This window comes from Stegodyphus dumicola, chromosome 7 (assembly GCF_044657685.1).
Source record: "Stegodyphus dumicola isolate Sdum_Otavi_A_Nest chromosome 7, ASM4465768v1".
In the NCBI taxonomy this organism is placed as follows: Eukaryota; Metazoa; Arthropoda; class Arachnida; order Araneae; family Eresidae; genus Stegodyphus; species Stegodyphus dumicola.
Genome location: NC_140774.1, coordinates 82,201,842 through 82,229,421, shown reverse-complemented (window position 1 = coordinate 82,229,421; position 27,580 = coordinate 82,201,842). Strand labels below are relative to the sequence as shown.

Below are 27,580 nucleotides of genomic sequence, written 5' to 3'. Positions count from 1 at the left end.
ATCATTTAAAATTAATATGAAAACAGAAAAAATGACGAAAAAAATCGTAATATTATAAAGTACAACATTTGTCGGCGCACTATGAATATTACACCCACTTAGACTGTAAAGCTAGTTGTGCTTCAACTCTAGGGAGTAGAAAGTGTTCTTTTATTTCCTACTTTGCACTCGCCATATTATTTATTTTAATCTTTAAACCATAACCGCTAGTGTGTAAACATCTGTAGATGTCATGAAGTTCACTGTTCTTTAGCACTGTTAGTTTTTGTTTTAGCGCACTTTTCTCTTCATGATGATGAATTGACGGCATTAAGCATGTTTTGCTTGTAGCCAACATAAATATGCACTGCTGCAAGCAAGCCCAATGTATTACCATGTTCAGTTATAATGCTGAAGAATAAATTTTATTTTATTTTTAATTTCGTACTTTTGACAGCTTGCTCGCAATAAATAAGTTGTATCAGCCGTGTGAACCCAGTATTTCGCTATTCATGGTAAGTGAATTAGGGAGGATATTTTTCAGATTTTATTAAAGTTTTGCTATGATTTGTTTGAATTCCACATATGGTACGTATATCTTATGGTATTAATCTCATTAATATTTTCATGTCATATATTAAAAAAACTGAATTTAAATTGGGAAATATTCATGAGAAGTAGGCAGTTAATCCACTGATAGTTAAAATATTCTTTCTCTGAATACCAGTTTCGGTTCCTGCATAATACTGTGTTCCTTTTCAGAAACAGCTAAATTAAAAAATATATATAAGTATGAAGCACTTTAGTACATGAAGTGGAGCTCTTTTTATGTGTTACTTAATAGCATCGTGATTTTTAATAAGTATATTTATTATTCATATTAGAAGTAATGCTTTCAGGTATCTTATCCTGAATATTTAAAAGATCTAAATTTAGTGTAAACAAAGCTATTTTTTCTTACTTCTTATCTTATGAAACAAAGGATATTAAAGGTAGTCTTCACATGTGTATACAGAGACTTTTTATGCAAGGAATTTGGAGAAATTTTATGCAAGTTTTATTATTTCATTACATAGCCTATTTAGATGAAAGGTGTAATAATTTTTATACAGTTACTACAAAATAAATTATGAATTGTCTTGCGAATGTGTATTTTCAATAAATTTTTCATTATTCAATTCCAGAAGAAATTTTAAATGTTGCCATAGTTTAATTGTGTAAATGGGCCATAATGTGATGTTCTGTTTATTGGTTGTTATTTTTCTGTTCCTGGCATCCTAAATTATAAATAATTTGTAATTATTATTATAAATAATTTATAATTACTGCTGCAATTAGAAAAAGTGTACGTTTTTTTTAAATAAGTGGTATGGATTTTTCTGTGTTCAGACATATAAGAAAAAAATTAAAATAAGAGGGTAAGGTGCAGAATCGCCCACTTATTTGTTTGGTGCTTTTTACAAGAGTAAGAAGATTTGGATTTTTGTCAATTTTCTTTGATGTTTTAAGTGAAAATAGGTCAATGTGTACATGGATAAAGTCAAGGGAGTGTACATGAAGTGGATCTCGAAGGAATCTCGAGATACTTTTTTCTCGAAATACTTTTTGTAGCATTATCGAGTACATCTTAAAGGCATCTTTTGTTACAATGTCATGTAACCTAGATATCAGCGCGTTGTTAAATGCTCATTATTCTAATTGCCAAGCAGTGGGTGATTCTGCACTTTCCCCAAATAAGGTATGTAAAGTGTAGGAAATAAATTTATAATAAGTATTATGTCAAATTTACTAAGAAAAATATTCTAATCGATATACCTATTACTTTTATTTTTTCCAAAATACTGCCTTTATTGCAATGCTGAATGTCAATAAGATGATTCTCATTTTTTACTGAATTCCAGTATTCATTTAATTATTTTTATTTGCTTTTCTAAATGTGTAATATTTATTTTTGTATTAATTTTCTTCCTTTGTCATATTAATGCTTATTTATTAATTATTTTAGATCTTCAAAATGTTGGCAGAATATCTTCTAGTAATTCTATCTGTATGTATAATAAGATCCAGATTACAAAGAATGGATGGGTCACCTTTTCCTGCAGATAGCCATTATAGTATGAACATTAATATGCCAGATGTTAGACCTGATGTAGTAAGAATTTTTAATAAGAAGAATATCTTATCAATAAAACTAAATTAATTGGTAATATGGATGATGATGTTTATAGTTAGTGATATAGCGTTTGCAGTTGTAAACTTTTCAACTTGCACACCAGAATTTCTTAAATTAGTTAATAATAGTCAATTAGTCAGAAGCATTTTTGGTTGATCTTTGGGTTATAGTAACTTAACGATTGTTTTGGCGAAAATTTGGCGACCAACTCTGCTACAGCAACCCTCTATTTTTTTTTCGCCGCCATTTTGTCTTCATGAAGTAAAAACATGTTTCTTTTCTTTTTATTTACTGAACACTTTTTCCAACAATCTACTAGCCGAATTACACTTATGCTAGAAATTTTATGTAACAAAACTGCTTAATCATGACAAATATTAACTGCAAAATTGGGAAAAAGTGCACAATCGCAAACTCCTTGCGCGTTTTTCAGAATAGCACATACACATAAACCATTTACACGTCGACTTATTTTTACTTAAAAAAACATCCCAGAATTGCACAAAAATGGCATTGCACACACTCTTAACTTTATCCATCTACACTGCTATTTTCTCATAAATTACAAAAATTTGCACAAAAATGCAAAAAAATTCTGTGAATCTTTAAACTCTGTAAAAAGCACATATATGAAATTACCTGATCACAAAAAAGTATATACCCTTTCCAAGGATGAACATTTCCGCGTATAAAATATCCAAAAACTTTTACCTCTAAATTATCTATTATATTATAAACGTCACCAACGAATTCATACCGCAAACATTAAAAATGGTTACAAATACTTAAGTGTCAAATATTTAAATTATTTCCATGCACGTTTACTTCAACTGAAACGTATACCAAATTCCTACAAACATAAAATTCACAAAATAACTATCATTTAATTAAAATATCACTAAACCATGTACACGTCGACTTATTTTTACTTAAAAAAACATCCCAGAATTGCACAAAAATGGCATTGCGCACACTCTTCACTATATCCATGTACACTGCTTTTTTCTCATAAATTAGAAAAATTTCATGAAAATGCATGAAAATTTTGTGAATCTTTAAATCCGGTAAAAAGAACATATATGAAATTACCTGATCGGGAAAAAGTATATACCCTTTCCAAATATGAACATTTCCACGTATAAAATAAATAAAATATCCAAAAACTTTTACGTCTAAATTGTCTATTATATTATAAACGTCACCAACGAATTCATACCTCAAACATTACAAATGGTTACAAATACTTAGTGTCAAATATTTAAATTATTTCCATGCACGTTTACTTCCACTAAAACGTATACCAAATTCCTAGAAACATATAATTCACAAAATAACTATCATTTTATTAAAATATAATTAAATTCAAAAACACTACTTAAAATATAAATAAGCACATACATTAAATTAATAAAAATTAGCTTACAATCCTAATTACTTTAAACTAAATCATTGCTAATAAAAATTTTTCCCAATAATACCAAATTACTTTACTTCCACCTTACATTTAGAACAATGCATAAAAATAATATCCTCAAATAATTAAAATTACTAACTTACCTAATCTTCTTCAGAATCTTGATTACGTGTCCGATAAACTTTTCTTATTTCCTCCGCTAAATAAAAAGCAAGTGTATGTGCGCCTGTTTCAGGATCTTTAAAATCATACTTATAGTTCACAGCAAGGGTACCAGGTAAAATAAATAACTTAATAAAACATCTTTACTTCTATCTCGCACGACCTTAAAAAAACACTTATTACTACCCCTTTCAGTCCCACTAAATACCCATTTCGAATTCACTTTAGTTAGGGCATAGGATCCAAAAATTAACCAACACTGTTTCACACAACACAGAATAAAGCTAAATACAAAATTTCCAGATTTTTTCCAGATTTCCCCCCTTTTCCGATTAAAGAACTGTAATTCGTCCATTAATGTCACATGACATATCTCTTGATCTCTCATTTCCCTCACACAAAATAATGCGTAATCGGAACTGAGTACTTCTCACATTATTACCAAAGTCCTAGGTAGTAACCTTTATCGCCTCCAAAATGTCGCCAAACTACCAGTTACCATATTCCAAAGATCAGCCGAATTTTCATAAATATTCTAAACTGAGATTTGCTAAATTAAAATTTTTTTTTATCAAATGTGTGATTGAAATTTTGCATGCTTTGAAAATATGTCAAAATGTTTATTTAAATGTAATAACCATTATTTTGTACAGTAGTGTATTTCTTTTATTAATTTATTTCTTTTTGTGATGTCTAATGTCAAAAAGCAAAATATCTATTATAAAATTGTTAACTTTAGATGTAGTTAGTATGCAGATCTGATTTTCGCTGTAATTTTCATGAAAGATTGACTACAAAATTGCATCTCTGTGACAGTTATAATAGGAAATATATGTTAAATTCAGTGCACAAAAATGCAAAGAAACTATGTTTAGTAAAAACTGGTATTTTCTTATTTTTCTCACTCTTGACTTCAGCATTTTCTAGAATTGCTGTGATTGTCAACGTCCCTGTGAGCAGTCGGAGTAACTCGTAGCATGATTATTAATGAATTGCTGTCGCAGGTGACCATGCCCTATAGTATTATGTTCTAGCTATACTCTGTGTGCCACTTGTTAACAAATGTTGCACTAGACAGTCGCCAGACCTGCCACCTGTAAGCTCACCTTTACATTTCCAGACGTGTCTGCAGCAGTCATCAGTATTGTGAGAAAAGCATGACTCGTCGCTGAAGATCACATTTCTCCAATTGAACGCTGTCCAGCTTGAGCGAGAGCAGCACCTTGCAAAACGACACTGCTTATGGTGGAGTATCAATGACGAACATCTTAATGGACAGGGAGATCTAAGCCCAGCATCGTCTAGTCTTCTGGGAATCTTATCACAGGATGTCTGAAAGTTGGAAATGACATTTAATCAATGGTAGTGTAACTGTTGGTGGAAATGTGGCAACTGATTCTAATTGCACAATTATCTCACTCACTGGTGGCCTTGGAATACCACAAGCCAATGCCTTTGTTGAGCCACTGGTTCCAACAATGGACAAAGAGTATATCGCTTCGACGAAGATGCCAGCTGATCTGCCTGTTTGACAAACCAGCCTCTTTTGGTCCTATGATACAAACCCCTCTCAAAGTCTGACACCTTTTTGTAGCATTATCGAGTACATTTTGAAGGCATCTTTTGTTACAATGTCATGTAACCTAGATATCAGGGCGTTGTTAAATGCTCATTATTCTCTGTAACTGCCCTTTTACATTTTATCAGCTGTGTACTTCAGACACTCGCTGTATTGCTCCACAGTGCTGATTGGTGCTGCAAGTTTAATCATTTACACAGCTTGCCAAACCACATTTGCATGCCGCGTTTCGGCCCACCAGCGGCCGAGCGGTAAAGTCGCTGAACACTGGTAGTTCGGTCCGAGGTTCGAATCCCGCGAACGGGCTGGCTGCATGGGCGTTTTCGTGGTTTTCCCCATGTGTAATGTGTATGCGAGCCAGTTTCCCTTAGAAAGTCCTCCACGAAGGCATCCCTCCTCTTAGGCAGATAGCCCTCGAGGCTTTGCCATAATCACACACACACACATGCCGCATTTTGTAGTTGTGGATCAGTTTGTTTGGGTGCATATATTTTTTTGCAACAAAGTGTATTTTAAACAGCATATAGAAACACTTTAAGGTCTTTTAATATAACATGTGAAAGAAGTGATTTGTTTATAAGAGAGGAATTCATGCAAGTCTAGGTCAGAATATATTTAAATTAAAAGTATTGCTCCACAGTACTGATCGGTGCTGCAAACTTAATCATTTACATAGATTGCCAAACCACATTTGCATGCCGCTTTTTGTAGTTGTGGATCAGTTTCTTTGGGTATATTTTTTTGTAACAAAGTGTATTTTAAACAGCATATAGAAACACTTTAAGGTCTTTTAATATAACATAAAAGAAGTGATTTGTTTATAAGAGAGGAATTCATGCAACTCTAGGTCAGAATATATTTAAATTAAAAGTTTGTTTCCAGAGAAATTCAACTACCCTTTTTATCCTTTTTCATGTCACATACAAAAGTGCAGTTGACTTGTATATACATGTATCAGAAACTAAAAAATAAATTTAGCCTTATTAAATTATAATGTATAGATATTATTGGGTTGGCAACTAAGTAATTGCGGATTTTTTTTAGAAAATCAAAGACAATTTTTTCATGGAACTAAATAACTTTATTCTGTAATCTATTGCCCATTTTGATCAATGACCTTTTGCCATCTTTCAGGCAGCATCATAATCCCACGTTCATAAAACTTCTGGTTTTTATTAGCAAAAAACTGAATCAGGTATGATTTGACATCATCATCATTATTGAAATTTTTACCATTCAAGGAGTTTTGTAAAGATCGAAACAAAAAGTAATCAGATGGTGCAAGGTCAGGACTATATGGTGGATGTGGCAAAACATCCCAACCAAGCTCCAATAATTTTTGCCGAGTGAGCAAAGATGTGTGTGGCCTTGCATTGTCATGATGGAATACAACACCTTTTCAATTTGTCAATTCGGGCCGCTTTTCTTCAACTGCATTGTTTAATTTCATTAGTTGTTCAATGTAGACATCAGAATTGATTGTTCGGTTTGGTGGTAAGAGTTCAAAGTAGACAATTCCTTTGTAATCCCACCAAACTGATAACAAAACCTTCTTTTGATGAATATCAGCTTTTGATGTTGTTTGAGTTGGTTCAGCTGGCCTGCTCCACGATCTTTTCTGCTTGATATTGTTGTAAACAACCCATTTTTCATCGCCAGTTATCAGTCGTTTTAAAAATGGATCATTTTCATTACGTTTCTTTAGCAAATCGCAGCTGTTAATGCGTTGCGTTAAATGTGTTTCTTTCGGTTCATGAGGAACCCATGTATCGAGTTTTTGAACATAGCCAAGTTGTTTTAGGTGATTTTCAATGCATGTATGTGATACATGAAGCTTCTCTGCAATCTCACATGTTGTACTGTGACGATCCGAATCGATTATTGCTTTGATTAGGTAGTCTTCAACTTCAAATGGACGCCAGAGCGTTTTTAATCGAGTGAAAAATCACCAGAACGAAATTTGGCAAACCAATTTTGACACTGCCGTTCTTTTAAGGTTTCGTCACCATAAACAACACATAATTTTTTATGAGCTTGCGATGCGTTTTTCCCTTTGCGGAAATAAAAAAGCAAAATATGACGAAAATGTTCCTTTTGATTTTCCATTTTTCAACGAACACCAAACGAAAACTATGCAACCGATCAAAAAACTTTTTTTACTGATTGACAGCTGAATTGCCAACTATCAAATAACAAAATGTGTTTTACATTTGTACTACGTCTGCAACCCTAAAAATTTAACTGAAGCTATCTATGAGTGAAATCCGCAATTACTTAGTTGCCAACCCAATATAATAGTATTAGACCCTTTATTACATGTAGTTTTAAAAAGTACAAAAAGCGCTAACATACATTTTATTAAGATCAGTGTAAGCCTCTCTTTCCAATTTTGCCCCATCTAATAAGACCCGAATCAATCATTTCTGTGGGTCATTTCCTAGGATTTTTGGAAAACAGAGAATAATCAGAATATAAGAATTTTTCATTCAGGAATATAAAGACATCTGTTTAATCTTTGGATTATGGTAACTTATCGATTTTTTGTCGAAAATTCGGCGACCAACCCTGCTACAGCAACCTGCTAGTTTTTGTTTGGATGCCATTTTGTTTTCACGAAGTAAAGTTTTTTTTTTTTTTTTTTTTTTTTTTTTTTTTTTTTTTTTAACTAAATATTTTTTCCCAACAATCTGCTAGCCGAATTACGCTTATGCTAGAACTTTTTTGGAACAAAAGTGCTTAATCATGACGAAGATTAGGTGCGAAATTGGGAGAAAGTGCAGAATCACCCACAGCTTGCCACGTTTTTAAGAATTGCACATACACGGTATCATCTATGTACACGTCGACCTATTTTCACTTAAAAAAAATCCCAGAATTGCACAAAAATGGCATTGTGCACACTCTTGACTTTATCCGTGTACACTGCTAAAGTCCTATTGCTAAGCATTCAGAATCTTAGCAAAACTTAGTTCATAAATATATTATGCATATGTATGATATTATTGCTATATATATATATTATTAGTATATCTGTTATAGAGATTATAGATATTATTACTTTATCTATGACCACATATTATTACTATATTATTGAAATATAAGAATTGGGATTAAATAGAAGGCTGATTTTTTTAGCGTATAAAAGCAAATGGAATCAAAAAAGAAAAAAACTGGCTCATAATTTAGAAAGAAGCAAATATGTATATTATTACCCTTACAAAATATCTTCCATATCAAAATCCAAAGTAATTAGTGATTTCCAAAACTGGAAGTCTATAACCTAAACTAGAGGAATCTCAAACAGAAATGATTCTGATTTATTACAAGAGACAGAACATAAAGAAGTTTATTATAAAGAAATATGGGAAAGAATTATATCAACTGTAAATTACTAATTAGATTGGGATTAATACTTAAAGGTCATTATAAAAGTCAAAACTTGAGCATTAACAAAAACTATTTCTAAATGGTTTGTAACTCTAGTTAGAAGAATGTGATGGAATGTGATGAACCAAGGAATAGGAAATCTTATTTATCACATGATATTTGTGAGAAATTCATCGGCATCATTAACAAATATGTAATAGCATAAAAAGCAGCAGATACTGAATGAGCAATTTACTTCTGCCTTGTACAGTATATCTAATATTTTGCATATTCATCAACTGGCATAAGGTACATATGACCAAGTGACGATGCAAAAGAAAGGTTTCCAGGATTTATATCGATTTAAAAATATACAGCATTATATTTGGAATAACAGGTATTTATTACCTGCTTTAACCAAATTTGGTATAGACATTAAACTTTATCAAGAGCAAATATATAACAGTGCAGAAAAATACTCAATTTTAGACTTGAATTAAATACTACAGTTCAAGTACAATATATATTCTTTTCTCTAATCATTCTTTAAAATTAGCGAGTATTTTACGGTAGAAGAATGTAGTGCCATTGCTCAATATTTTATGTTTGTTCAAAAGTTATTTGCTTATTTTGTCTGCATACGCTCATTGTTAGCAGAAATCCTAAATCAGAAATTTAATCAGAAGTCTGAAAAAGTTTGAAAATTATTTAACTACAAAAATAAATAAATATTCGATATTAGATAGTTGGCAAGAGTAGATGCCGTTCCGGTATTAAAAATTGGTTACAAAAAAATTAAGGAGCCTTGTCTGATATCTGTGGTTCAAGTTCGGAAAAGAAAGTAACTGTAGTAGCTGTTAAATTTTTATTAAAAAGATGTGCAGATATGAAATGTTTATGACAATAGTTTGAAATATCATTTTATAAAGAATGAATTCCAACAATATTTTTTACAGTCAGCTGAGTGCTCCTTATTTAAAGGAACTGATTTATTAAAATCTTTGTAACATTTTGTTGCACAATTCCATCATTAATTTTTTAACACAGAAAAAGAATGAATTACTATGAAATATTTGACAATACAACATAATTTAACAAGTTGTTTCTGCTACTATGTATCAAGTATATCATGCACTTGCTACAAGAGAATGTCATCAATTTTTTTTTTTTTTTTTTTTTTTTTTTTTTTTTTTCTAATGTAGAAATTATTTCAAAAACTTATTTGACTGTTTCAGTTTGCCATGCATTCGCAGAAAGATCTTACTTTATCTTGGGTAAAAAACTATTTAAAGTTCAGTGTAAGAACAATAAACTCGGTTGCTGTATTATATATGGAACAGGAATTGAAGGGCTCGCAGCAAGAAGGGTCCAGCTTCACATTTTTAAACTTTCAGAAAAATTTTTTAAAAATTTCAAAAATTCATTTTTAATTGATGTTTTAAACATTTGTGTTCATTAAAAGTGCTAGTAAAAATAATATTTTATAACTATTACTGTAGCAGAATGTGTTCACTTAGGCTACATTATTATTTAAATTTAGGAGCTAGGCCCTGATTGTTCCAGATGTCATTAAATTGCCCATTTTGGGGGGGATAAAAAATTTAAGAGCCAATGCCTGTGAGAGAAGGTTTATTTACAAGTGAAAGAGAGCATGTATAACATATGGTTGCGGTTTTTTTTTCTGATACCAGTTGTTACGTTATTTTCTGACACCAATTGTTACGTTATTTTCTTCCTTCACGTTCGTACAGGGTTTATGCGGATTTGGAGTAAATAACTTGATGAAATATCGAAACGCACTTTATTTAGCCAATAATAATCGTAACAGTTCCAAAGTCACGTTTTACAGTTGTCGAACATTTATAATACACTCACTGGAACAGTCAGCGACACAGCCTTCAGGTTATCAGGCTATAATGGTGGAGCCAGCTTCACTGCAAAGCACCGAGTACAGCTCCCGACTGTGCTCGGTCGTTCTCGGAACTCCACATACTGTCGAGACTCTCCATACTGCAACTCGCGATGTACTTGACGACACACAGGGCACAGCTCCCGACTCTTCGATTCCCGGAGCTCAACACACTCTCTCGACAATGCACTAACTCGTGATGCACTCGACGACCAACTCAACGCTAGACTTCGAGACACTCACTCAACGACTATCAGCTCACTAGACGAAGCACACACACTCTCGACATACCAGCAGGGCTTATATAGTTTTTGGCTTGTATTCGAGAACACTCTGGGCTAAATCGGTAATAATTCATTCCAGAAGGTTCTCCATCTGTCCATGGCATATCGCGAATTCTGTCGCCAAATGGACAATTACTCGCCAAATGTGGCAACCCCACCTTCCAATTTATGGCAACCCTAAACCTGTTTTGGGGGGAGCCATCTTACGGCACCTAGACATTTCATAACAATATGAAAAGAAAAGTAAAATAAAAAATAAATTACATATAATATTAAAAAAAAAGGAGGATTATACAAGCATATGGTTCAGAAAAGTTCATTTCAGTACGTATTCTCGTCAATATTACATACAATCATTAACTCTATGAAGATTATATAGGTGTTCTCTATTATTTATCATAGAATTTACCTTCAGTTTCTTTAGCATCACTGCTAGTGAAGTTGCATTTTGACATTTCAATTGCAGGACTGTAACAATAGACATTTGTAACTTCGCAAGAAATTGAGTCCACTTATGGAATTAAAGAGAAAGTGTCAGTACTAGAAATGAAGCAACTTAAAACAACTTACATTAAAAGAAATGATTAATAAATAATTAAATACTGAGTTTTTTTTTTTTTTTACTTTACTTTTTGATTCTTTTAAGATCATAAATACTTCATTATTCCACAGACCAGTATTTCATATTTTAATGTTATAATTTTTACATGTCATTTGACTAGATTTAAAACTGATGACCTAATATCCAGAAGAATCCCGAATTCAGAATCCCCGAAACTATGATGCATCCAATCATAGACTTTGTATTGTATATCTTGTCATACTCCTGTATGTTATGTTATGATTTTACTGATTCTCATGAGATAGAGGATTGAAAATAAAAGTATGTTTAGTATTAGCAATGAAAAAAAGAACATTTTCACCATCTGATGAAGCAGACTATTTAGTAGTGTGTGAACTATGTGCTCTTGTTCGTGTTACTAACATAAACAGTGAATTAATTGCTTGTGTGTATTGGCAACCATCTGTTTTTCACCAAGGTTGAAATGCCATCCAATCATGAAGAGTTGGTTAGAGTTGACTTTAGGGTACCCCTTGTATTATCGCGAAATTGTTGTTTCATTTATCGCCAAGTTGTTGTCTCATTTATGACAACCTGAATAGTTGAAGCCTATGGAAACCCTATTATGACGTAATTGGTTGTGGCGAATTTGAATCATGGGAAAAAATTTGGAAAGTGTGTGTCGGATTTGGGGTAAGGGCTTGTGTGTGATGGATTAGTACATTGTTATTTTGTGATTTACACGGTAAATTGGCTGAATGTGGTAAGATAAATTTGAAGTTTCTGTAGGATTTGCAAGGAAAGGAGAAAAAACTTTAATTGACTGGTGGGTAAATCAATGTTTACTTAGTAGCCATTATTATATGTCCGGTTTGGAGGAAGAAAATGCGTATGGTCGAACATTGGATATTTTCGAATGGAGGATATTTTTTACTCTTATTTTGTGAATTTGTGTGACGACACCAGTATACAGATTTTAGTTCAGATAGTTTGGATGCTGTTAAGGAATTTTGTTTGACTGAAGACTCGTAAATACAGTAAGTGGATATTTCCTTCGTGTAGTGCTAAGATGAATTTCCCTTTTTATGTTATTTCATTGTTTGATTTAAAAGGTAGTTTATTCAGATTATGTATTTTTTTGTTGGCTGCTCCTTAGACTTTTTAAGTGAATATAGTTTGATGTGTGCATGGACAAAGTCAAGGGAGTGCGCAAAGCCTAGTTTTTGCAATTTTCTGATGTTTTTTTAAGTGAAAATAGCTCGATGTGTACATGGATACTGAGTTTGTGCAATTCTTTGTCTTGTTATTTTGGCTTTGTGTAGCGGCGATTTTTGGCCTAAAATAACAAGTCAAAAAATTTCACAAACTTGGTATCAATTTACCGCCAAAAATTGCCAAGTTTTGCCGAGGGGAACCCTAAAATATACTTTTACCGAAGAGTCCAATTAAAAACCTTAAATATTGAACTAATGCCATTATTATAAGCAGTGCCATTAATAAAAATACTTTTTAAATATTGGAGGTTTTCAGTATTTCATAAGAGGGCGTATTATGTCATTTTGTTTCATAAGACAGTATATTCTATAACCCTTAGATTATAGAATTATAGATTATAGAACCTTTAGATTATATTCCTTGCAACTGTCCTGTTTATTTTCTTGTTACTACACAATAAAAATATACTTTTTATTTGTGAAAACTTGTTCGCTATTTTAATTATTTGAAGCAATAACAGTAATAGCTCTGACTAGTACATCATAAGTATGTTAAGTATCTTTTCTTGAATGAAACGAGTTTTTTTTTTTTTTTTTTTTTTTTTTTTTTTTAAACACCAGCATTGCCCAGTGGTGCTAACATTTTATTATCATTTTTTAAAATTAATTTAAGGCAATTAAAATGTAAAATTATATAAAAATACTAGCATATATGCTTATGCTAAAAATAAATAAATAAAAAATAAGCAAGTAAATGAATAAATATGTTTATTAATTCATGCAAAAAGTTTGTATCTGATGTTTGAAAATTTATACAATTTAAGTTTTATGTAAATTTTCGTGTGATATATGGTGCACACTATTTTTTAAATTTTTTATTTTATATTTCCAACAATCAGAAAAATCTCTGCTATAAATAGTTTGAATCATGACATGAGAACTGTTTCACATTAAGTCTTGAAAATTGAACAAATAATTTAAGTAATTGCCACTTTAAACCAAGTTTCTTGATGGATATTTTTCTTTTTAGCCTGATGCTTATTTATGTACTGCTAGGAAACTGAATCCTAAGGAAGCCTACATTGGTAAGTTTTAGTATAATGTGATGTTTGTTAAAATTAGAATAATGTTGTAAATGACTCTGTGTTTTTAAATAATTTTCATTATTTGTTAATCAGTTGATGAATTTAAATTCATTTATGTGAAATAATTTAATTAACAGAACTTCTAATCAGGCTGTATGTGTTCAGTTATAATCAACATATATGACAGAAGAAAAATATAACAGCTAAGATTAATATAGAGGATTAAAAAAAATGTACATACTACTGCCATGAGGCCAATTATTATTCATGAGATCGTCTCTAATTATCATCCAATATTTCCATGAGGCCAATTATTATTGACCAGGAGGGTTGCAACGCACTCATATATTACATTACTTACTATTTGTTAGTCCATTTTCATAACAAATTTGATTTGACGTGACGGTGTGACTAATAGAAGGTTATGGTAGGTGAATAAAATGGTACTACTAGCTTCCATACAATGCTCATGGTGGTGAACTGCACGCCAGACTATAACTGTTAGTGTACTGATGTAAGGGCAGCCCATGACTCCATGATTTTTTCATGTAGCTCCATGATTTTTCCATTGTTGCTGGTTTTTGCTGATACATGTCATTCTTGATGCTCCCCCAGAGATAAAAGTCTGAAGGTGTGAAATCAGGAGAATGGAGTGGATACTCAACAGCACCTCTTCAACCCACCCACTATCAAGGTAGAGTTATATTGAGATTCAACCTGACAGCTCAATGGTAACTGAAATGGAGCTTTGCCTTGTTGCACATAAAAAGGTTCATCACTGTACAGGTTTTGAATGACAGGCAAAATCCTTATCTGAAGCATATCAAGATATGCCTCACCTGTTACCCTTGAAAAAGAAGAGACCAATCAAACCTCACACTGATCGATTACATCATGCAGCAACCCCCAGTAGATTCACTGCCATATCTAAATGAGTGAATATTTTTGTGAGCCCAATAGACACAATTGTAGCAGTTCCATTAAGTTTGAATTGCACCTTATCTGTCTGTCTCATGCGCATCATCAAACTTCTCTGCAACCATCATGCATCAGACTTCCCTGTAAATTTCTCATCCCTGCCCACCATGTGCTAAATTACACGATACTCCTTCCTTTGATCTAAGTTGTCTTCATTCATCACATGTAAGAATCTTGGAATGTACACTTTATGAATGTATCTCTTCAATATTCTCTTACTTCCAGTATCACTTCGATACAGCCTTGCATTCAACAAATGATAAATGAACCTCGGCATTATTGCTACTTGACTGTTTTCTGCTACACTCGCTAATATGACCACCTGCATATGCAAGACAGAAGTTTCCAGCTCCACCTAACCGTGAAAAATTTAGTACCTTACACTATACTATGCATAAGATTAGTAAGTTTTTTGGACTCTCTGAATTTTAAAAATTGATGTCATATGTAATTTAGGGAGCATTAAATGCAGTAAATGATGGGTAAATTAGTGAAACTGTTACATATAGCCACAAAGTGATTTAGCATGTAATACTGTCTGAGGAGGCCCATACCAGTCATTTTAAATTTTCTTTAAAAAATTTGTCACTTTTTAGGTGTAGGTTACAATTGAAATGCTAGTAATAGTTCAAAAATACTGAGCACAGAAACTAGCAATAATACAAGAATTAAATAATCAAATGTCATCATGGAAGCATTTGGTGGGATTAAGTATTAGGATAAAAGGGAAAAGGATAGATATTATTTTAAGATACTTTAAGAAAGCTTGAACATGACCATTTTCTGAATTTGTGGTATTTGTCAAAAGATTTTTTTTGGAGGGGGCAAGAAAATGAAAAGACCAACTAATTTTAATAAAAATGAGTTTTTGCAATTGTTTAAATCTGTGGCATTCAAATTTTATGAAAATGTGGCCCTGTAAAAATGCAAACGACCCAGAAAAACAGTTTTGTGACCCTCAATCAGAGCATGGATCCTTAATTATGTACTATCATTTCAAATCTTTTTCAACCTTGCGACCTCATAATAAATTTTCCTGACCTCCCAATACTGGTTTAGATGATAGATAGAAAGGAAGAGTCAAATGTGAGTTGCTCAGTTGTTAAAACTGTCTCAAATGTTAATATCCTGATTATAGCACCGGTTCAGATCTATTGATGCCTTCACCAAGAAGCTCAGCCAAGGTCATTCAGGACATGTGCAAAGGATTGATGCACGGCCATAGAGAGATGACTAAAGAGCCCTCTGCACTTCACTGCTGTATCGGAAATGACAATATCCAGGCAGATTATGTGCGGATGCCAAGTAGAGTAGGCAGGTTTGTGCAACAATTAGTGGTATGTACTCTCAAACATATCACAGAAGAGAGCCCATCTTTGTATAGCTTATCACACTATTCTTGGATGACTTCTTGGATTCTTGGAAGATGAGGGCCATGGCCTCTCAATAAGCAGTGAAGATTCAGAACCCAGAGTGATTCTCAATGTGTCTTCATCTGGAGAGATCTTGAGGCGTACTATCGAACCTCCAACGTTAGGAAAATTGCCTACTTGGTGAAAAAGAAATCCTCGTGTGGGGAGGCATCATGCTGTGCAGCTGCACAGAACTGTATATTTTCGATTTGGGCACTGTAACCACACAGAATTATTCAGGGACATTTTTTTCCCTTATTGAAATCTGTTAAAGAGAACTTAATGGGTAATAATGAAAGCCCACACAGAGCTCAACTGGTCAGCCATTTTTTTTGGAGAAAGAAGGTATTCATCATATGCTAGGCCAATGAAGCTGCTGGCCCAAAATCGTATACAACATGTTTGGGTTGCTCTGGGAAGACATGTCATCAGCCAGCCAAGACTCTCTAAACATTCAAATTATCACTTTTGAAAAAATGAAATTTGTTACTACGAGCTATAATCAACCTCATTTACAGTATGAGGGCTCATCGTGAGGCATACAAAACTGAGTGAAATGGTCACATTCCTTATTACCCCAGACTATTCTGGAAATATGATATGCCACATTTTGGGTGTTTTTAATTTCATTTGCATATCACAAAACATTTACTCATTGTTTATTTTTTATATTACTATTGTTACCATGAGCTATCTCTTATATTGGATGCCTGTATACAAAATTTCATTACAGTTAATTACATATTGCATAGTAGTTAATTGTTTTTTGACCCATGACATATTAGTTAATTATTTTTTTAGATAACGGGTATTGTGATTAACCTTAATTTTAGATAGCAATGTATAGATGTGTTTGTTGTCTGTTTTTGCAGTTAAATATGATCCTGATGTCAGTGCCAGAACAGCACACCATATGCTTTTATTTGGTTGCAAAGACCTGCAGAATCAAAATCATTTGTATCCAGCTTATTGGTAAAATTTATAGCTTTGTTACTTTTAACAATTTAATAATTTATTGCTTCTGTTTAAATTTAAAACCATCAATTAATAATTATTAGTCTAGGACTGCAAAATAGAGATTCATAGAAATGCTTTGGAAAATATAATACTGATCATGAATTTTCAAAAAGTCACAAATTTGCTCCATTTCATATATCACATATGATGTTGCATAATGCTTCATTGCATATGTGTGTGTGATACATGTATATATACATACACACACACACACACATATATACTGGTTTTCAAAAATTGAGGGAAAATCACAAAAATAGCAAAAATGTGTTAAAAAATAAGCAATCCATATAAAATTTGAATATGTTGTCGAATAAGAATTACTGAGTAAAACTGCAGTTGCAAATTAGTGGCACTGCAATTGAAATACATCATCTACAAGGAGCATAAAATTGCATGCTTTAGAACAAGCCTGCAAGTTTTGCTGTGATTGAGATAAGAAATCTGGGATGGCCAACTTGTAACAATAACCTCTAGACATCATTTGCTTGAAGAACTGTGATGGAGAACTGCTGTGAGATTAGAGGCAGGACAAAGTCAGGCAGAAGTGGCCATATGGCTAAATGGTGAGTCTTTCTGCAGTTCATATACTATACTTTGGCAACAATTTCTACCACAGATTTGGTATCCAGGAGGTTCAGCCAAGGACAGCCAATCACTACACCAAGCGCTGATGACTGATATTTGTTGTTATGTGCATGAAAGAATAGAATCTTGACTCAGATCCTTCCTTGCTGCAGCTAGTGGAAAGTTGGTGTCAGTGTCAACCATGCACAGAAGGCTTCACAAAGGAGGTCTGTGCGCGAGGCGCCTAGCCATTTGTGTGTCGCTTTCATCATGTCATAGAAGAGAATGTTTGAGGTGGGCAAGTAAACATATCCTCTGAAGAGCTGTCTTTGTTTATGAGTCCAGGTTCACCCTCCAAAGCAATAGTACGTGCATTATTTGATTTGGAAAGAAACTGGAACTCGTTATCATCCATGAAACATCTGTGAAAGAGATGCATGTGGAGGAGGCAGTGTTTGTGTTTGGGGTGGTATATCTTTGAGTAGATGCACAGACCTCCTGTGTTTCCACATAGAACCATGAATGCTCAGGCCTATAAAGATAACATCTTTCATGCTTATGTGTGCCCTTATGCCAGAGGAGTAGGTCAGGGATTCCCAAAGTGTGTGCCAAGATGCCGCAAAGCACTCCTGTTTATTCTTTGCGGAATTTAAATTCAAATCATATGTTCTGCATAAATCGCTGTTTGTGTAAAAAACCAACAACACTGCTCTCCTGCTGCGTACTAAATTTGGGTTGTGTTTGGCAATGCTGAATTCTCTGCTAGCTGATGCAAGAGATTTCCAGAAGCCCACATTCAACTGTCGCGAGCGCTCATTGGTGGTAGTACATAAGCCGCCATAGGCCGTATTGCCAAGTTAGTTTATTATAAGCGCAAGCAGTTAAATTGTTTAGTTAAATAGAAGTAAATTAAGTGTTCTTGTTAGCGATATAGAGGGTCGTGATTTACAAACCCAGGACAGATAAGCATTATAATATTTATTTAAACATTCGTATTTGAGCAGTTCAGATGCTTTGTTTTAATTGTGCTGTTTTGTATGTTCGTAAAAAGTCAGTCACAAAATGGAAAGATTTGTATTAAATAAAGTCAATAGTTTAAGTCGGAGTGATCAAGCCTCAACAAGTGGCTAGGGACCAAAAAGGTGAAAATATCGCAAATATGATGATAGCTATTTGAATTTTGTCTTTGTGTCAGTAGAGGTAAATAATGAAGAAAGACCACCATGTAAGCTCTGTTTGAAAATTCTATTGCTCAAGAGATACTTCTAAGTAAGCTAAAACAACATCTGGAAACCATTCACCCTACCACAGTCAAAAAAATCAAATTTTTTTAGTAGGAAGTTGCAAAATTTAAAAAAAAAAAAAAAAAGTGTTCAAAGCTTTAGCACCTAGCAACACACTGCTAGCATCTTTCAAGGTGGCATACAGGGTGGCGAAGTACAAAGAAACCTTACACCGTCGCAGAAGAACATATTTTATTGGCTGCTCTCGATATGGTTAATATTATGGGGGGAGAATCGGCAGGAAAACTAGTTACAAAGGTATCTTTATCTAACAATGCTGTTAGTCAAAGAATCCATCATATAGCCGAGGATCTCGCCAATTAATAGAGAAAATGAAAGGCAAGGAATTTGGTCTACATTTTGATGAGGCTACTGTCAGTAATAAAGATGCATACCTTATTTGTTATGTACACTGCTCAAAAAAAAAAAAAATGGGACAGTCCTATATCTCCCGATCTACTGGGCCGATTGACAAAATTCAAATTGCGTTCTTCATGTCTCGAAAGCGCGACTTAGGATATATATTAGATTTATATATATATATATAGCACTATTCTAACATAGGTATTTTGACACAAAATCGGACTTTTTCTGAACTAACATACCAATATTTTTACATATTTGGATTCTACGACTCAAATTACGCCTAAATATGAAATTTTGGAGCGAAATTTACGGAGAAATTCACAAATTTATGTTGGCACTTTTTTGTCAGTTTGCGCCAAGAATACTTCACTTGGCGAACTTCTTAATATATGGCAACCTAGTTTCCTTAGGAAAAAAAGTCACCATCGTTCCTTTTTTCCAAATAATATTCTTTATATTATATTTTTCATTATAACTTATTCTTTTAAGTAATTTTTTCTTTTTGAATTTCATTTTAATTGTTTAAGTTGCACGTTTTTTTTTTTTTTTTTTTTTTTTCCCGAATAACTGTTTTAAAAATTTCTGTTTACCTATTCGAACTGCGTAAATAAAGGTGCAGCGTTTATTTATTTATTTATTTATTTTTTCAAATAGTTTTCTTTATATATAGTTTTCGTCATAGCTATTATTTTAGGTCATTTTTAAATTTTTATACTTTTATTTTAATTGTTTGTGTTGCATCGTCTCTTCAGATAATTATTTTAAAATTTTCTATTTATTCCTTCGAACTGAGCATTTTAAATATATTTATTAATATCAATTTTCCAGAATTTGATTTTATTTATTTGAACTGTGTTTTTTTCGGAAGAATACTTTGTAACCCAGACTACGATGCGTTTGAAAACTGCATAATATATTAAAAGAGAAAATACAGTAAAGCACAGTTTTACACGCCTTTCAATGTTCCGTTCAGAAAAAATATATATAAATAAGAGAGATGTATAACTGATATTTTAACTTAGGATGACTTGCATACACTGCTTTAAACAGTTTTATCATTGTGCCCATTGCTTTACACAATTTTATCCTACATTTGGTTTCTTAAAATGTTATTCATATTTTAGTCAAATATTTTATTTTTGAAATCGCAAGAATCAAATATCATAAGATTGAAAAGTTTTAAATTTAAAAAAATACAAATACTAAATTTTACAAAAAAACTTATTTTTCTTCTCTTTTTCTTTAAGCATTCCGAAAGTATATTGAAAAGTATCCAACTTTTCGAAACATTTTGGTATTTCTGACAATCATTTTAAATAAAGTTATCGCCTTCCATTTCATAAAGGCCCACAAACGGCCAAGCGGTAAAGTTGCTGAACACTGGTAGTTCACTCCGGAGTTCGAACCCCGGTAAACGGGCTGGTTGCATGGGCGTTTTTGTGGATTTTCTCATGTGTACCGCGTATGACAGCTGGTTTCCCTTAGAAAGTTCTTCACGAAGTATTTCGTCACAGCCTTTATCAGTCTTTAGAGGCTAAACATTTTGAAGCTATGAGATGAAAGGAAAGACTGGTTTCATCAAAAGGTTTTGGTTTATTTTATTATGACAAAGCACACTACGGCTATCTGCCTAAGGGGAGGGATGCCTTCCTGGAGGACTTTCTAAGGGAAACTGGCTCGCATACACGTTACACATGGGGAAAACCACGAAAACGCCCATGCAGCCAGCCCGTTCGCGGGATTCGAACCTCGGACCAAACTACCAGTGTTCTACTACCAGCGACTTTACCGCTCGGCCGCTAGTTCATCAGGAAGGGAAAAAACATCTTTAAGTGACATCCACATACATCACTGGATAAACTCCTGAATCTTCAAATAATTCGACTGAGGAAATCATGGGATTCACCATTTATGATACGATATGATGTTCTATAACGTAATTTACACAACCATATAGTTTAAAACCAGTCGCTCTTCACTTTAATCTGCAATGATATCGTTTTGTCTTTTCTGTTAACACAAGCTCAATTGATGGTATTTGCTGGTGTACTCGACCAAGTGTTTTCTCTTTGAACACCTAAATTCTTTGAAGTATCCTGAAAGTATATTCGAAAGCGTCCAACTTTTTGAACATCTTGGTACGTCTGACAGGCAAATTTCCCTGCAAATTTTTGCTTACTTTTCTCCCTAATTTTCTTCTTTCCTTCTACAGTTATTTTCAGTGCTCACACAAGAAAATTAAGATTTTTCAACTGCTAGACTTCCATACATTTTGCATTCTTGTCAATTTTTTAAAATATCAATTATATGAATTGCGTTTCAGCTAAAGACAGCTTTTCATTTTTTAGTCATTTTAGCTATAAATAAAGTTTAAAGCGAAGTCCAAAGGATAAATAATTTAATTAAAAGATTTTTGCTAAATGACAAAGAAATAAAACAGTCCAGCAGGGTTTATTCTGTACCACAGAGTGACCCGATTCTTATATCGGCTGAAACAATCTAAATCATATTAAAGATCATGTTTTTTTATACAATCTATAATGCGAGAGAAAAAATTAGCGTCTTAAAACATGTTTTCTAAGAGAATTAATATAAAAATTTATATTTATATATATATTTTTTAAAGTTGGGACTTGAACCAAACTGTCAGACTTTTAAAGCTTATTTTACATGGTGGTTATTATTAAAGTTCCACTTTGAAATGGTCATAAAAGGAAAACTACCGGACCAAATGTTATCAAACTTGGGAATCGTGTAAAGGAGGTTATGAGAATTTATTTTTGGCGGAAAAAAAAAAAGAGTTCAAAAACTCACCATCAAGGAAAAAATGGCGCTGTATACACTATTGTTAAATGAAATAAGACACGAAAACATCTGTTTAAAATGTGTTTAATATTTTCCAAAACGTGTTACAAAGCATGTTCAATGTAGCGTCCAGCATTTTCCGAAAGCAAGTTAAATCATGTTACTGCATTCTCAACAGCAGCTCTTAGCATATCAGGTTTGGTTTTGGTTTGGTTTATTAGATTACGGCAAAGCACTTGAGGGCTATCTGCCTTAAGGGAGGGATGCCTTCTTGGAGGACTTTTTAAGGGAAACTGGCTCGTATACACGTTACACATAGGATATCAGGAGGAATGTTATCAGTGTATCACATTTTTCATTTCTGCCAAATTGTTTAGATTATCACCATAAACAGTGCTTTTGAGATAACCTCATAGACAAAAGTCACAGAGGTTGAGGTCTGGTGGGAAGAGGGGAAGTGTTGGCCTATAAGACGTTCATTTGTGAAATGTTGCCTAAGTAACTATGCGACACTCTTGAGGTGATGCCCAGCACTGCATAAAAATCGTAGTATCTAAAATGCCACGTTACTGCAGTTCATGTATCACGAAACATTTTAATATTGGCTCTAAGGAACTGCAATCGCAGTGGTCCAGCTGTCGACTGCTCTTCAGAAAAAAATGGTTCAGTTATAAAACTAGCTGTCATTCAAGAGTAAACGGTGTGAAATGACTGTTATGCAATCGAATGCAGTAGGAGAACTAGATAGATAACATGAGAGATTTCTTTGGCCCAAATCGATTAAAAGCGTTTTGAATCAGTATCTTCATGTTTTAGTGCTGAATTCAGGCTTAAAAAATTACAAATTAGCGATCTGTAAGAAAACGATTTCCAGATTGTACGCACTTGTGAGAGTGATTTGCGATCTCACATTTTCTAATCGCTAATTCGTGGTTTGCACGGACGAAATTCTCACTTACAGGGATGGCGCACTCAACATTTATTGAATTTAACGTTTTTAAATAATAATTTGCCTACTTCAAAGTTTCTTAAGGGTATACAACATATTAAACCCGTTTAAGAAAAAGTTAAGTTAGATTCCGACCCATATTTCGTTTAACAATATTGCATACAGCGCCATTTCCCTCCCTGGTGGTGAGGTTTCGAACTTCCTTTTTTTCGCGAAAAATAAATTCCCATGACCTCCTTTACACGATTTCCAAGTTTGATAACATTTGTTCCTGTAGTTTTTGTTTTATGACCATTTCAATGTGGAACTTTAATTATAACCACTCCATATATTATTAAATTTTCATTTGAAGCTATGCGTTATATGTATACCATACGTAAATTTTTCGCTTTTATGGAAAAATAAAGAAACGAAGCATATATACTTAGGATAATGGACCAAAACGGAAAAAAATCCCCCTCCCTTCGAAAATAAAATATTGAAATTCGACCTTAAATTTATTGGGTTATCGAAATATTTAATTTCACTTATGTTCTAAGTCTTAGTTCCGACAACAATTCCGTCAAAAATTCCGAATTACTTAAGCTGAAGTAAAAGATTTAGTATATATTCACTGTATGTTAATAAAGTAACCAGAGTGGAATAAAAATAGATTATAGAATTTACGCTGATGTAACTTTTTGTCTGACTGCACAACATGTAATGGAAGAGAAGGTTTGTAGAGATCTGTTTTTCACATGGCTCTAAAAGTAGATGTCATATTAATTTTCTCTCTTCAATGTCAAAAAACTTTCCTTTGAGAGGCAACTTTAGTTTTTGAGAAAGAAAAAAAATCACAAGAAGACAAATTTGAAAAACATGCAGGACGATTGAATATACATACTTATATTCCGAACACAAGCGGTTCTCCGACTGGTTAATGAATAATGAAAAGATGCATTGTCATGCAATACAAAACATTTGGAATACGTTTTCTGGTTGAATAACGTAAGATTAAAAGTCATCTGCTTAATTCACATCCATTTACAAGTCAACTACTCGGGCAATTGCAGAATCGTTTTGATCCTGAGCTTGTAAGACAAACCTAATATCACTGGATTTAAAGACTTCTTTAATCTTCCGAGAACGTTCCTTCTTTAGCTCATGTTCCAAGAATATTAAGTGAATACAATTATTGCCAAAGAAATTGAATATTCATTTGCGCTACGGCTTGGTAGTTTACTAACGAGTTAACAAAACTTAAATTCTGCTTTTTGTGTCTAAGAATACAACAATATTTTAAATATTTACAAGTAAAATATTAAATTGGAGATTTAATTGGAGCCTCATCAGTTGCCTAGCATTTGAAAAAGAAAATATTGTTAAATACTAATTGTTTGCTGCTCAGCCTAACCCAGGCTGCATGGTTGGTTTTCGTAGTTTTTTAGGTTCTCTTTACAAAGATTCTCTATGAAAGCATCTTAATCAAATAGCTCCCATGTTCTTTCTATGTTCAAATAACCAACTAACCTAGTTTAAGCGCGATTTCCAAGTGAAGTTACTAGTAAAATCCGAATACTCATTAAAAATCCTGTAGCTAGCCAATCGGGAGTAACATGAAAGATACGGGACCAATAATTGAAATGTTGTTACGGTACGCTGTTTCTTAACTTAGATGGTAATTCCTTAATTAAATAGCCCACCAACGGCCGAGCGGTAAAGACGCTGAACACTGGTAGTTCGGTTCGAGTTTCGAATCCCGCGAACGGGCTGGCCGCATGGGCGGTTTCGTGGTTTTCCCCATGTGTAACGTGTATACGAGCCAGTTTCCCTTAGAAAGTCCTCCACGAAGGCATCCCTCCCTTTAGGCAGATAGCCCTCGTATGCTTTGCCATAATTAAATAATCCAATTCAATCCTTAATTAAATATAATTGAATTGTAAATTCTACTAGAACTGACGGTAAGAATTGAAGTGGAAATAAGTAATATGTTGTGCAATCTTGATTAATATAAAATTTAAAATATTTGCATAGAAAAATGTTTGCATTCAGACAGAAAGTTTTTTGAAATATTTGCAATTACTTTATAAGAAGGATTTATTAATAACAGCAATAATTACTTATTATATTACTGATGATTAGGATTCAGTTCTTGACAATTACATTCTAAATTAGAATTTTAAGGATATAATGAAAATACGCTACGCACAAAAATACATTTTAGGAAAAAAATGAGTTGATTTTTTATGTTTTAAAACTTCTTAATTCATTTAGTAAACATCGAATCCTCGTTGTTTATTGAATCCAGAATGTTGGTGTCGTTTATATAATTATTCCTACTTGTCCACAGAATCTGCTGACTTATCCAGCCATTAAGTAGCTGCAGATCATTTCTACATAACCATTGAACTTCCATTAATTCAGTCTCTAGAGGGTTGTATGTTTATATCATAATTTGACTTTTATAAAAAATGATTATTCTAAATATTATGTTTCTGTAAAAATATATTGTGCTTTAAAAATATGGATAATAGTATCAGCCGCTAATTCAGCCACTTCAAAAGCAACAGTTTGTTTAGAAATAAATTATGCAGTTAATGTCATAAAATTCAAATAAATATCAAACGAAAATTCTCAGTTTTAGACAATTCGATTTAAACGAAGTAAAGTAGCAGACGATAAAACGCCGAAGGTAAAAATTTACTCTTACAAAAACTTACTCTTAAATTTTTTAAAAAAAGAAAAGATACGAGAGAAATTTTAAAAAAAAAGTAGTTAAAAATTTGAATAATATCATCTATAATTTAAAAAAATAGCCTTTCATATAGTATTAATAAATATTTATTACGCATCATTGAGGGAAAAAATGTCATATAATTAATTCTCCGTAAAATTTTACTTGAAGTTTAAGGTTAAAAATAGCTGTGGCAATTCAGTGTAACAAAAATCCATAGACCACATTTGGCGTTATTATCGCTCAAAAAAAAGGTGCCAAATTTCAAAACGCGAAATTATGTAAATTCGTGTATATCTTAGAAAATTTTGAGTAAAAAAGTCTAATTTTTTGCAGATATGCTTAAAACTACACCTACTTTAAGATGATGGTAAAAATTTTATAGGTTATAATTCAAATTTTTTTTCGAAAAATCTATAGAAATTATTTTAAAATAAAAATTTAAAAAATAAAACGCAAAAAATGGGTAAATTTTATTTGGAATGAACCAAAATTTCGAAATGTGAGAGAAAAAATCAAAAAAGTTTAATAAAAAAAGAGATATTAATAAATATTTGCCAAATTCAATTAACATTGAGGAGCTAAAATTTCGAGAGCTAATATTTTAAAAACTAATCGTACGATTTTTACAAAACTTGGTATTCTGGCATAATTTGAGTCGTAGAATCGAAATATGTAAAAAAATTGGTATGTTATTTCAGAAAAAGTCCGATTTTGTGTCAAAATACCTATGTTAGAATAGTACTATATATAAATCTAATATATATCCTAAGTCGCGCTTTCGAGACATGAAAAACGTAGTTTGAATTTTGTCAATCGCCCCAGTAGAACAGGAGATATAGCACTGTCCCATTTTTTTTTTTTGAGCAGTGTACATTTCCTAGATGATAGTATAATCGTTGAAGACCTTCTTTTCTGTCAAAGCGTCAGGGAAGGCACCAAAACTTGTTTGAAATTCTTATCAAGTTTATTACAGAAAATAATTTAGAAATTTTTAAAAGTGCATCAGTGTGTACTGATGGCACTTGATCAATGCCTGGCAGGTATGGAGGATTGCAAGCTCTTATTCTCAGTAAAGCATCATATGCTATGTGGACCCATTGCATCATCCATAGGGAAGCATCGGTGAGCTCTGATTTGAATTAGGTATTGTAATATATCATGGTTGTTGTATACTGCATAAAAACTAGGTCACTGAAAGCCAAACTATTCAAAAACTTTGCATCGACATGGAAGTTGAACACACAGCCCTGCTATATTACTGCAGTTCACGATGGCTTTCACCTGGAAATGTCTTATCCAGCACATTTGAGTTGCATAAAAAAAAAAATCGCACATTTCTGCAAGAGGAAGGGCATGCAAACTCCAGATACTTTGCCGAACTAGCCTTTTTACTAAAACTGCCATGTTTGTACGATATATTTGACAAACTGAATGCTTTGAATCCGTCTCTACAAGGCAATAATACATCTTGAAACTATTGGAGAAGATTGTGTCGTTTAGAAGAAAACTGCAGTTGTGAATAAGAAAAATTAATGAGGATGGTGCTCAAGATTGTTTCTCCAAATTGCGTAAATACATGTCCTTTAATTAACTTTTTGTCTCTCAATTGCTGTCTCTTTTAACAGAACACCTTTTAAAGCTCACTGAATGGTTTGCAAACTACTTTGCAGAAGAAAATATTGAGAAATATATGTGGATCCAAAATCATGCTCAAGCTCCTCCAGAATTCACTTCACAAGATAAGAATTTCCTTGAACTCT

At 32.8% G+C, this 27,580-nt stretch overlaps 1 protein-coding gene across 1 annotated transcript in view; it reads left to right on the top strand.

Annotated features, from left to right (window-relative positions):
- Window positions 1-204: 204 nt before the first annotated feature.
- The window catches only part of LOC118205964 (peptidyl-glycine alpha-amidating monooxygenase B-like), a 159,557-nt gene continuing 132,181 nt past the window's right edge, over window positions 205-27,580 (top strand). The window contains exons 1-4 of the mRNA XM_085820527.1: window positions 205-494; window positions 1,985-2,131; window positions 13,673-13,727; window positions 16,990-17,089. Of these exons, the coding sequence (XP_085676653.1) occupies window positions 492-494; window positions 1,985-2,131; window positions 13,673-13,727; window positions 16,990-17,089 (305 nt within the window). The 5' untranslated portion in view covers window positions 205-491. The remainder of the gene's footprint in view (window positions 495-1,984; window positions 2,132-13,672; window positions 13,728-16,989; window positions 17,090-27,580) is intronic.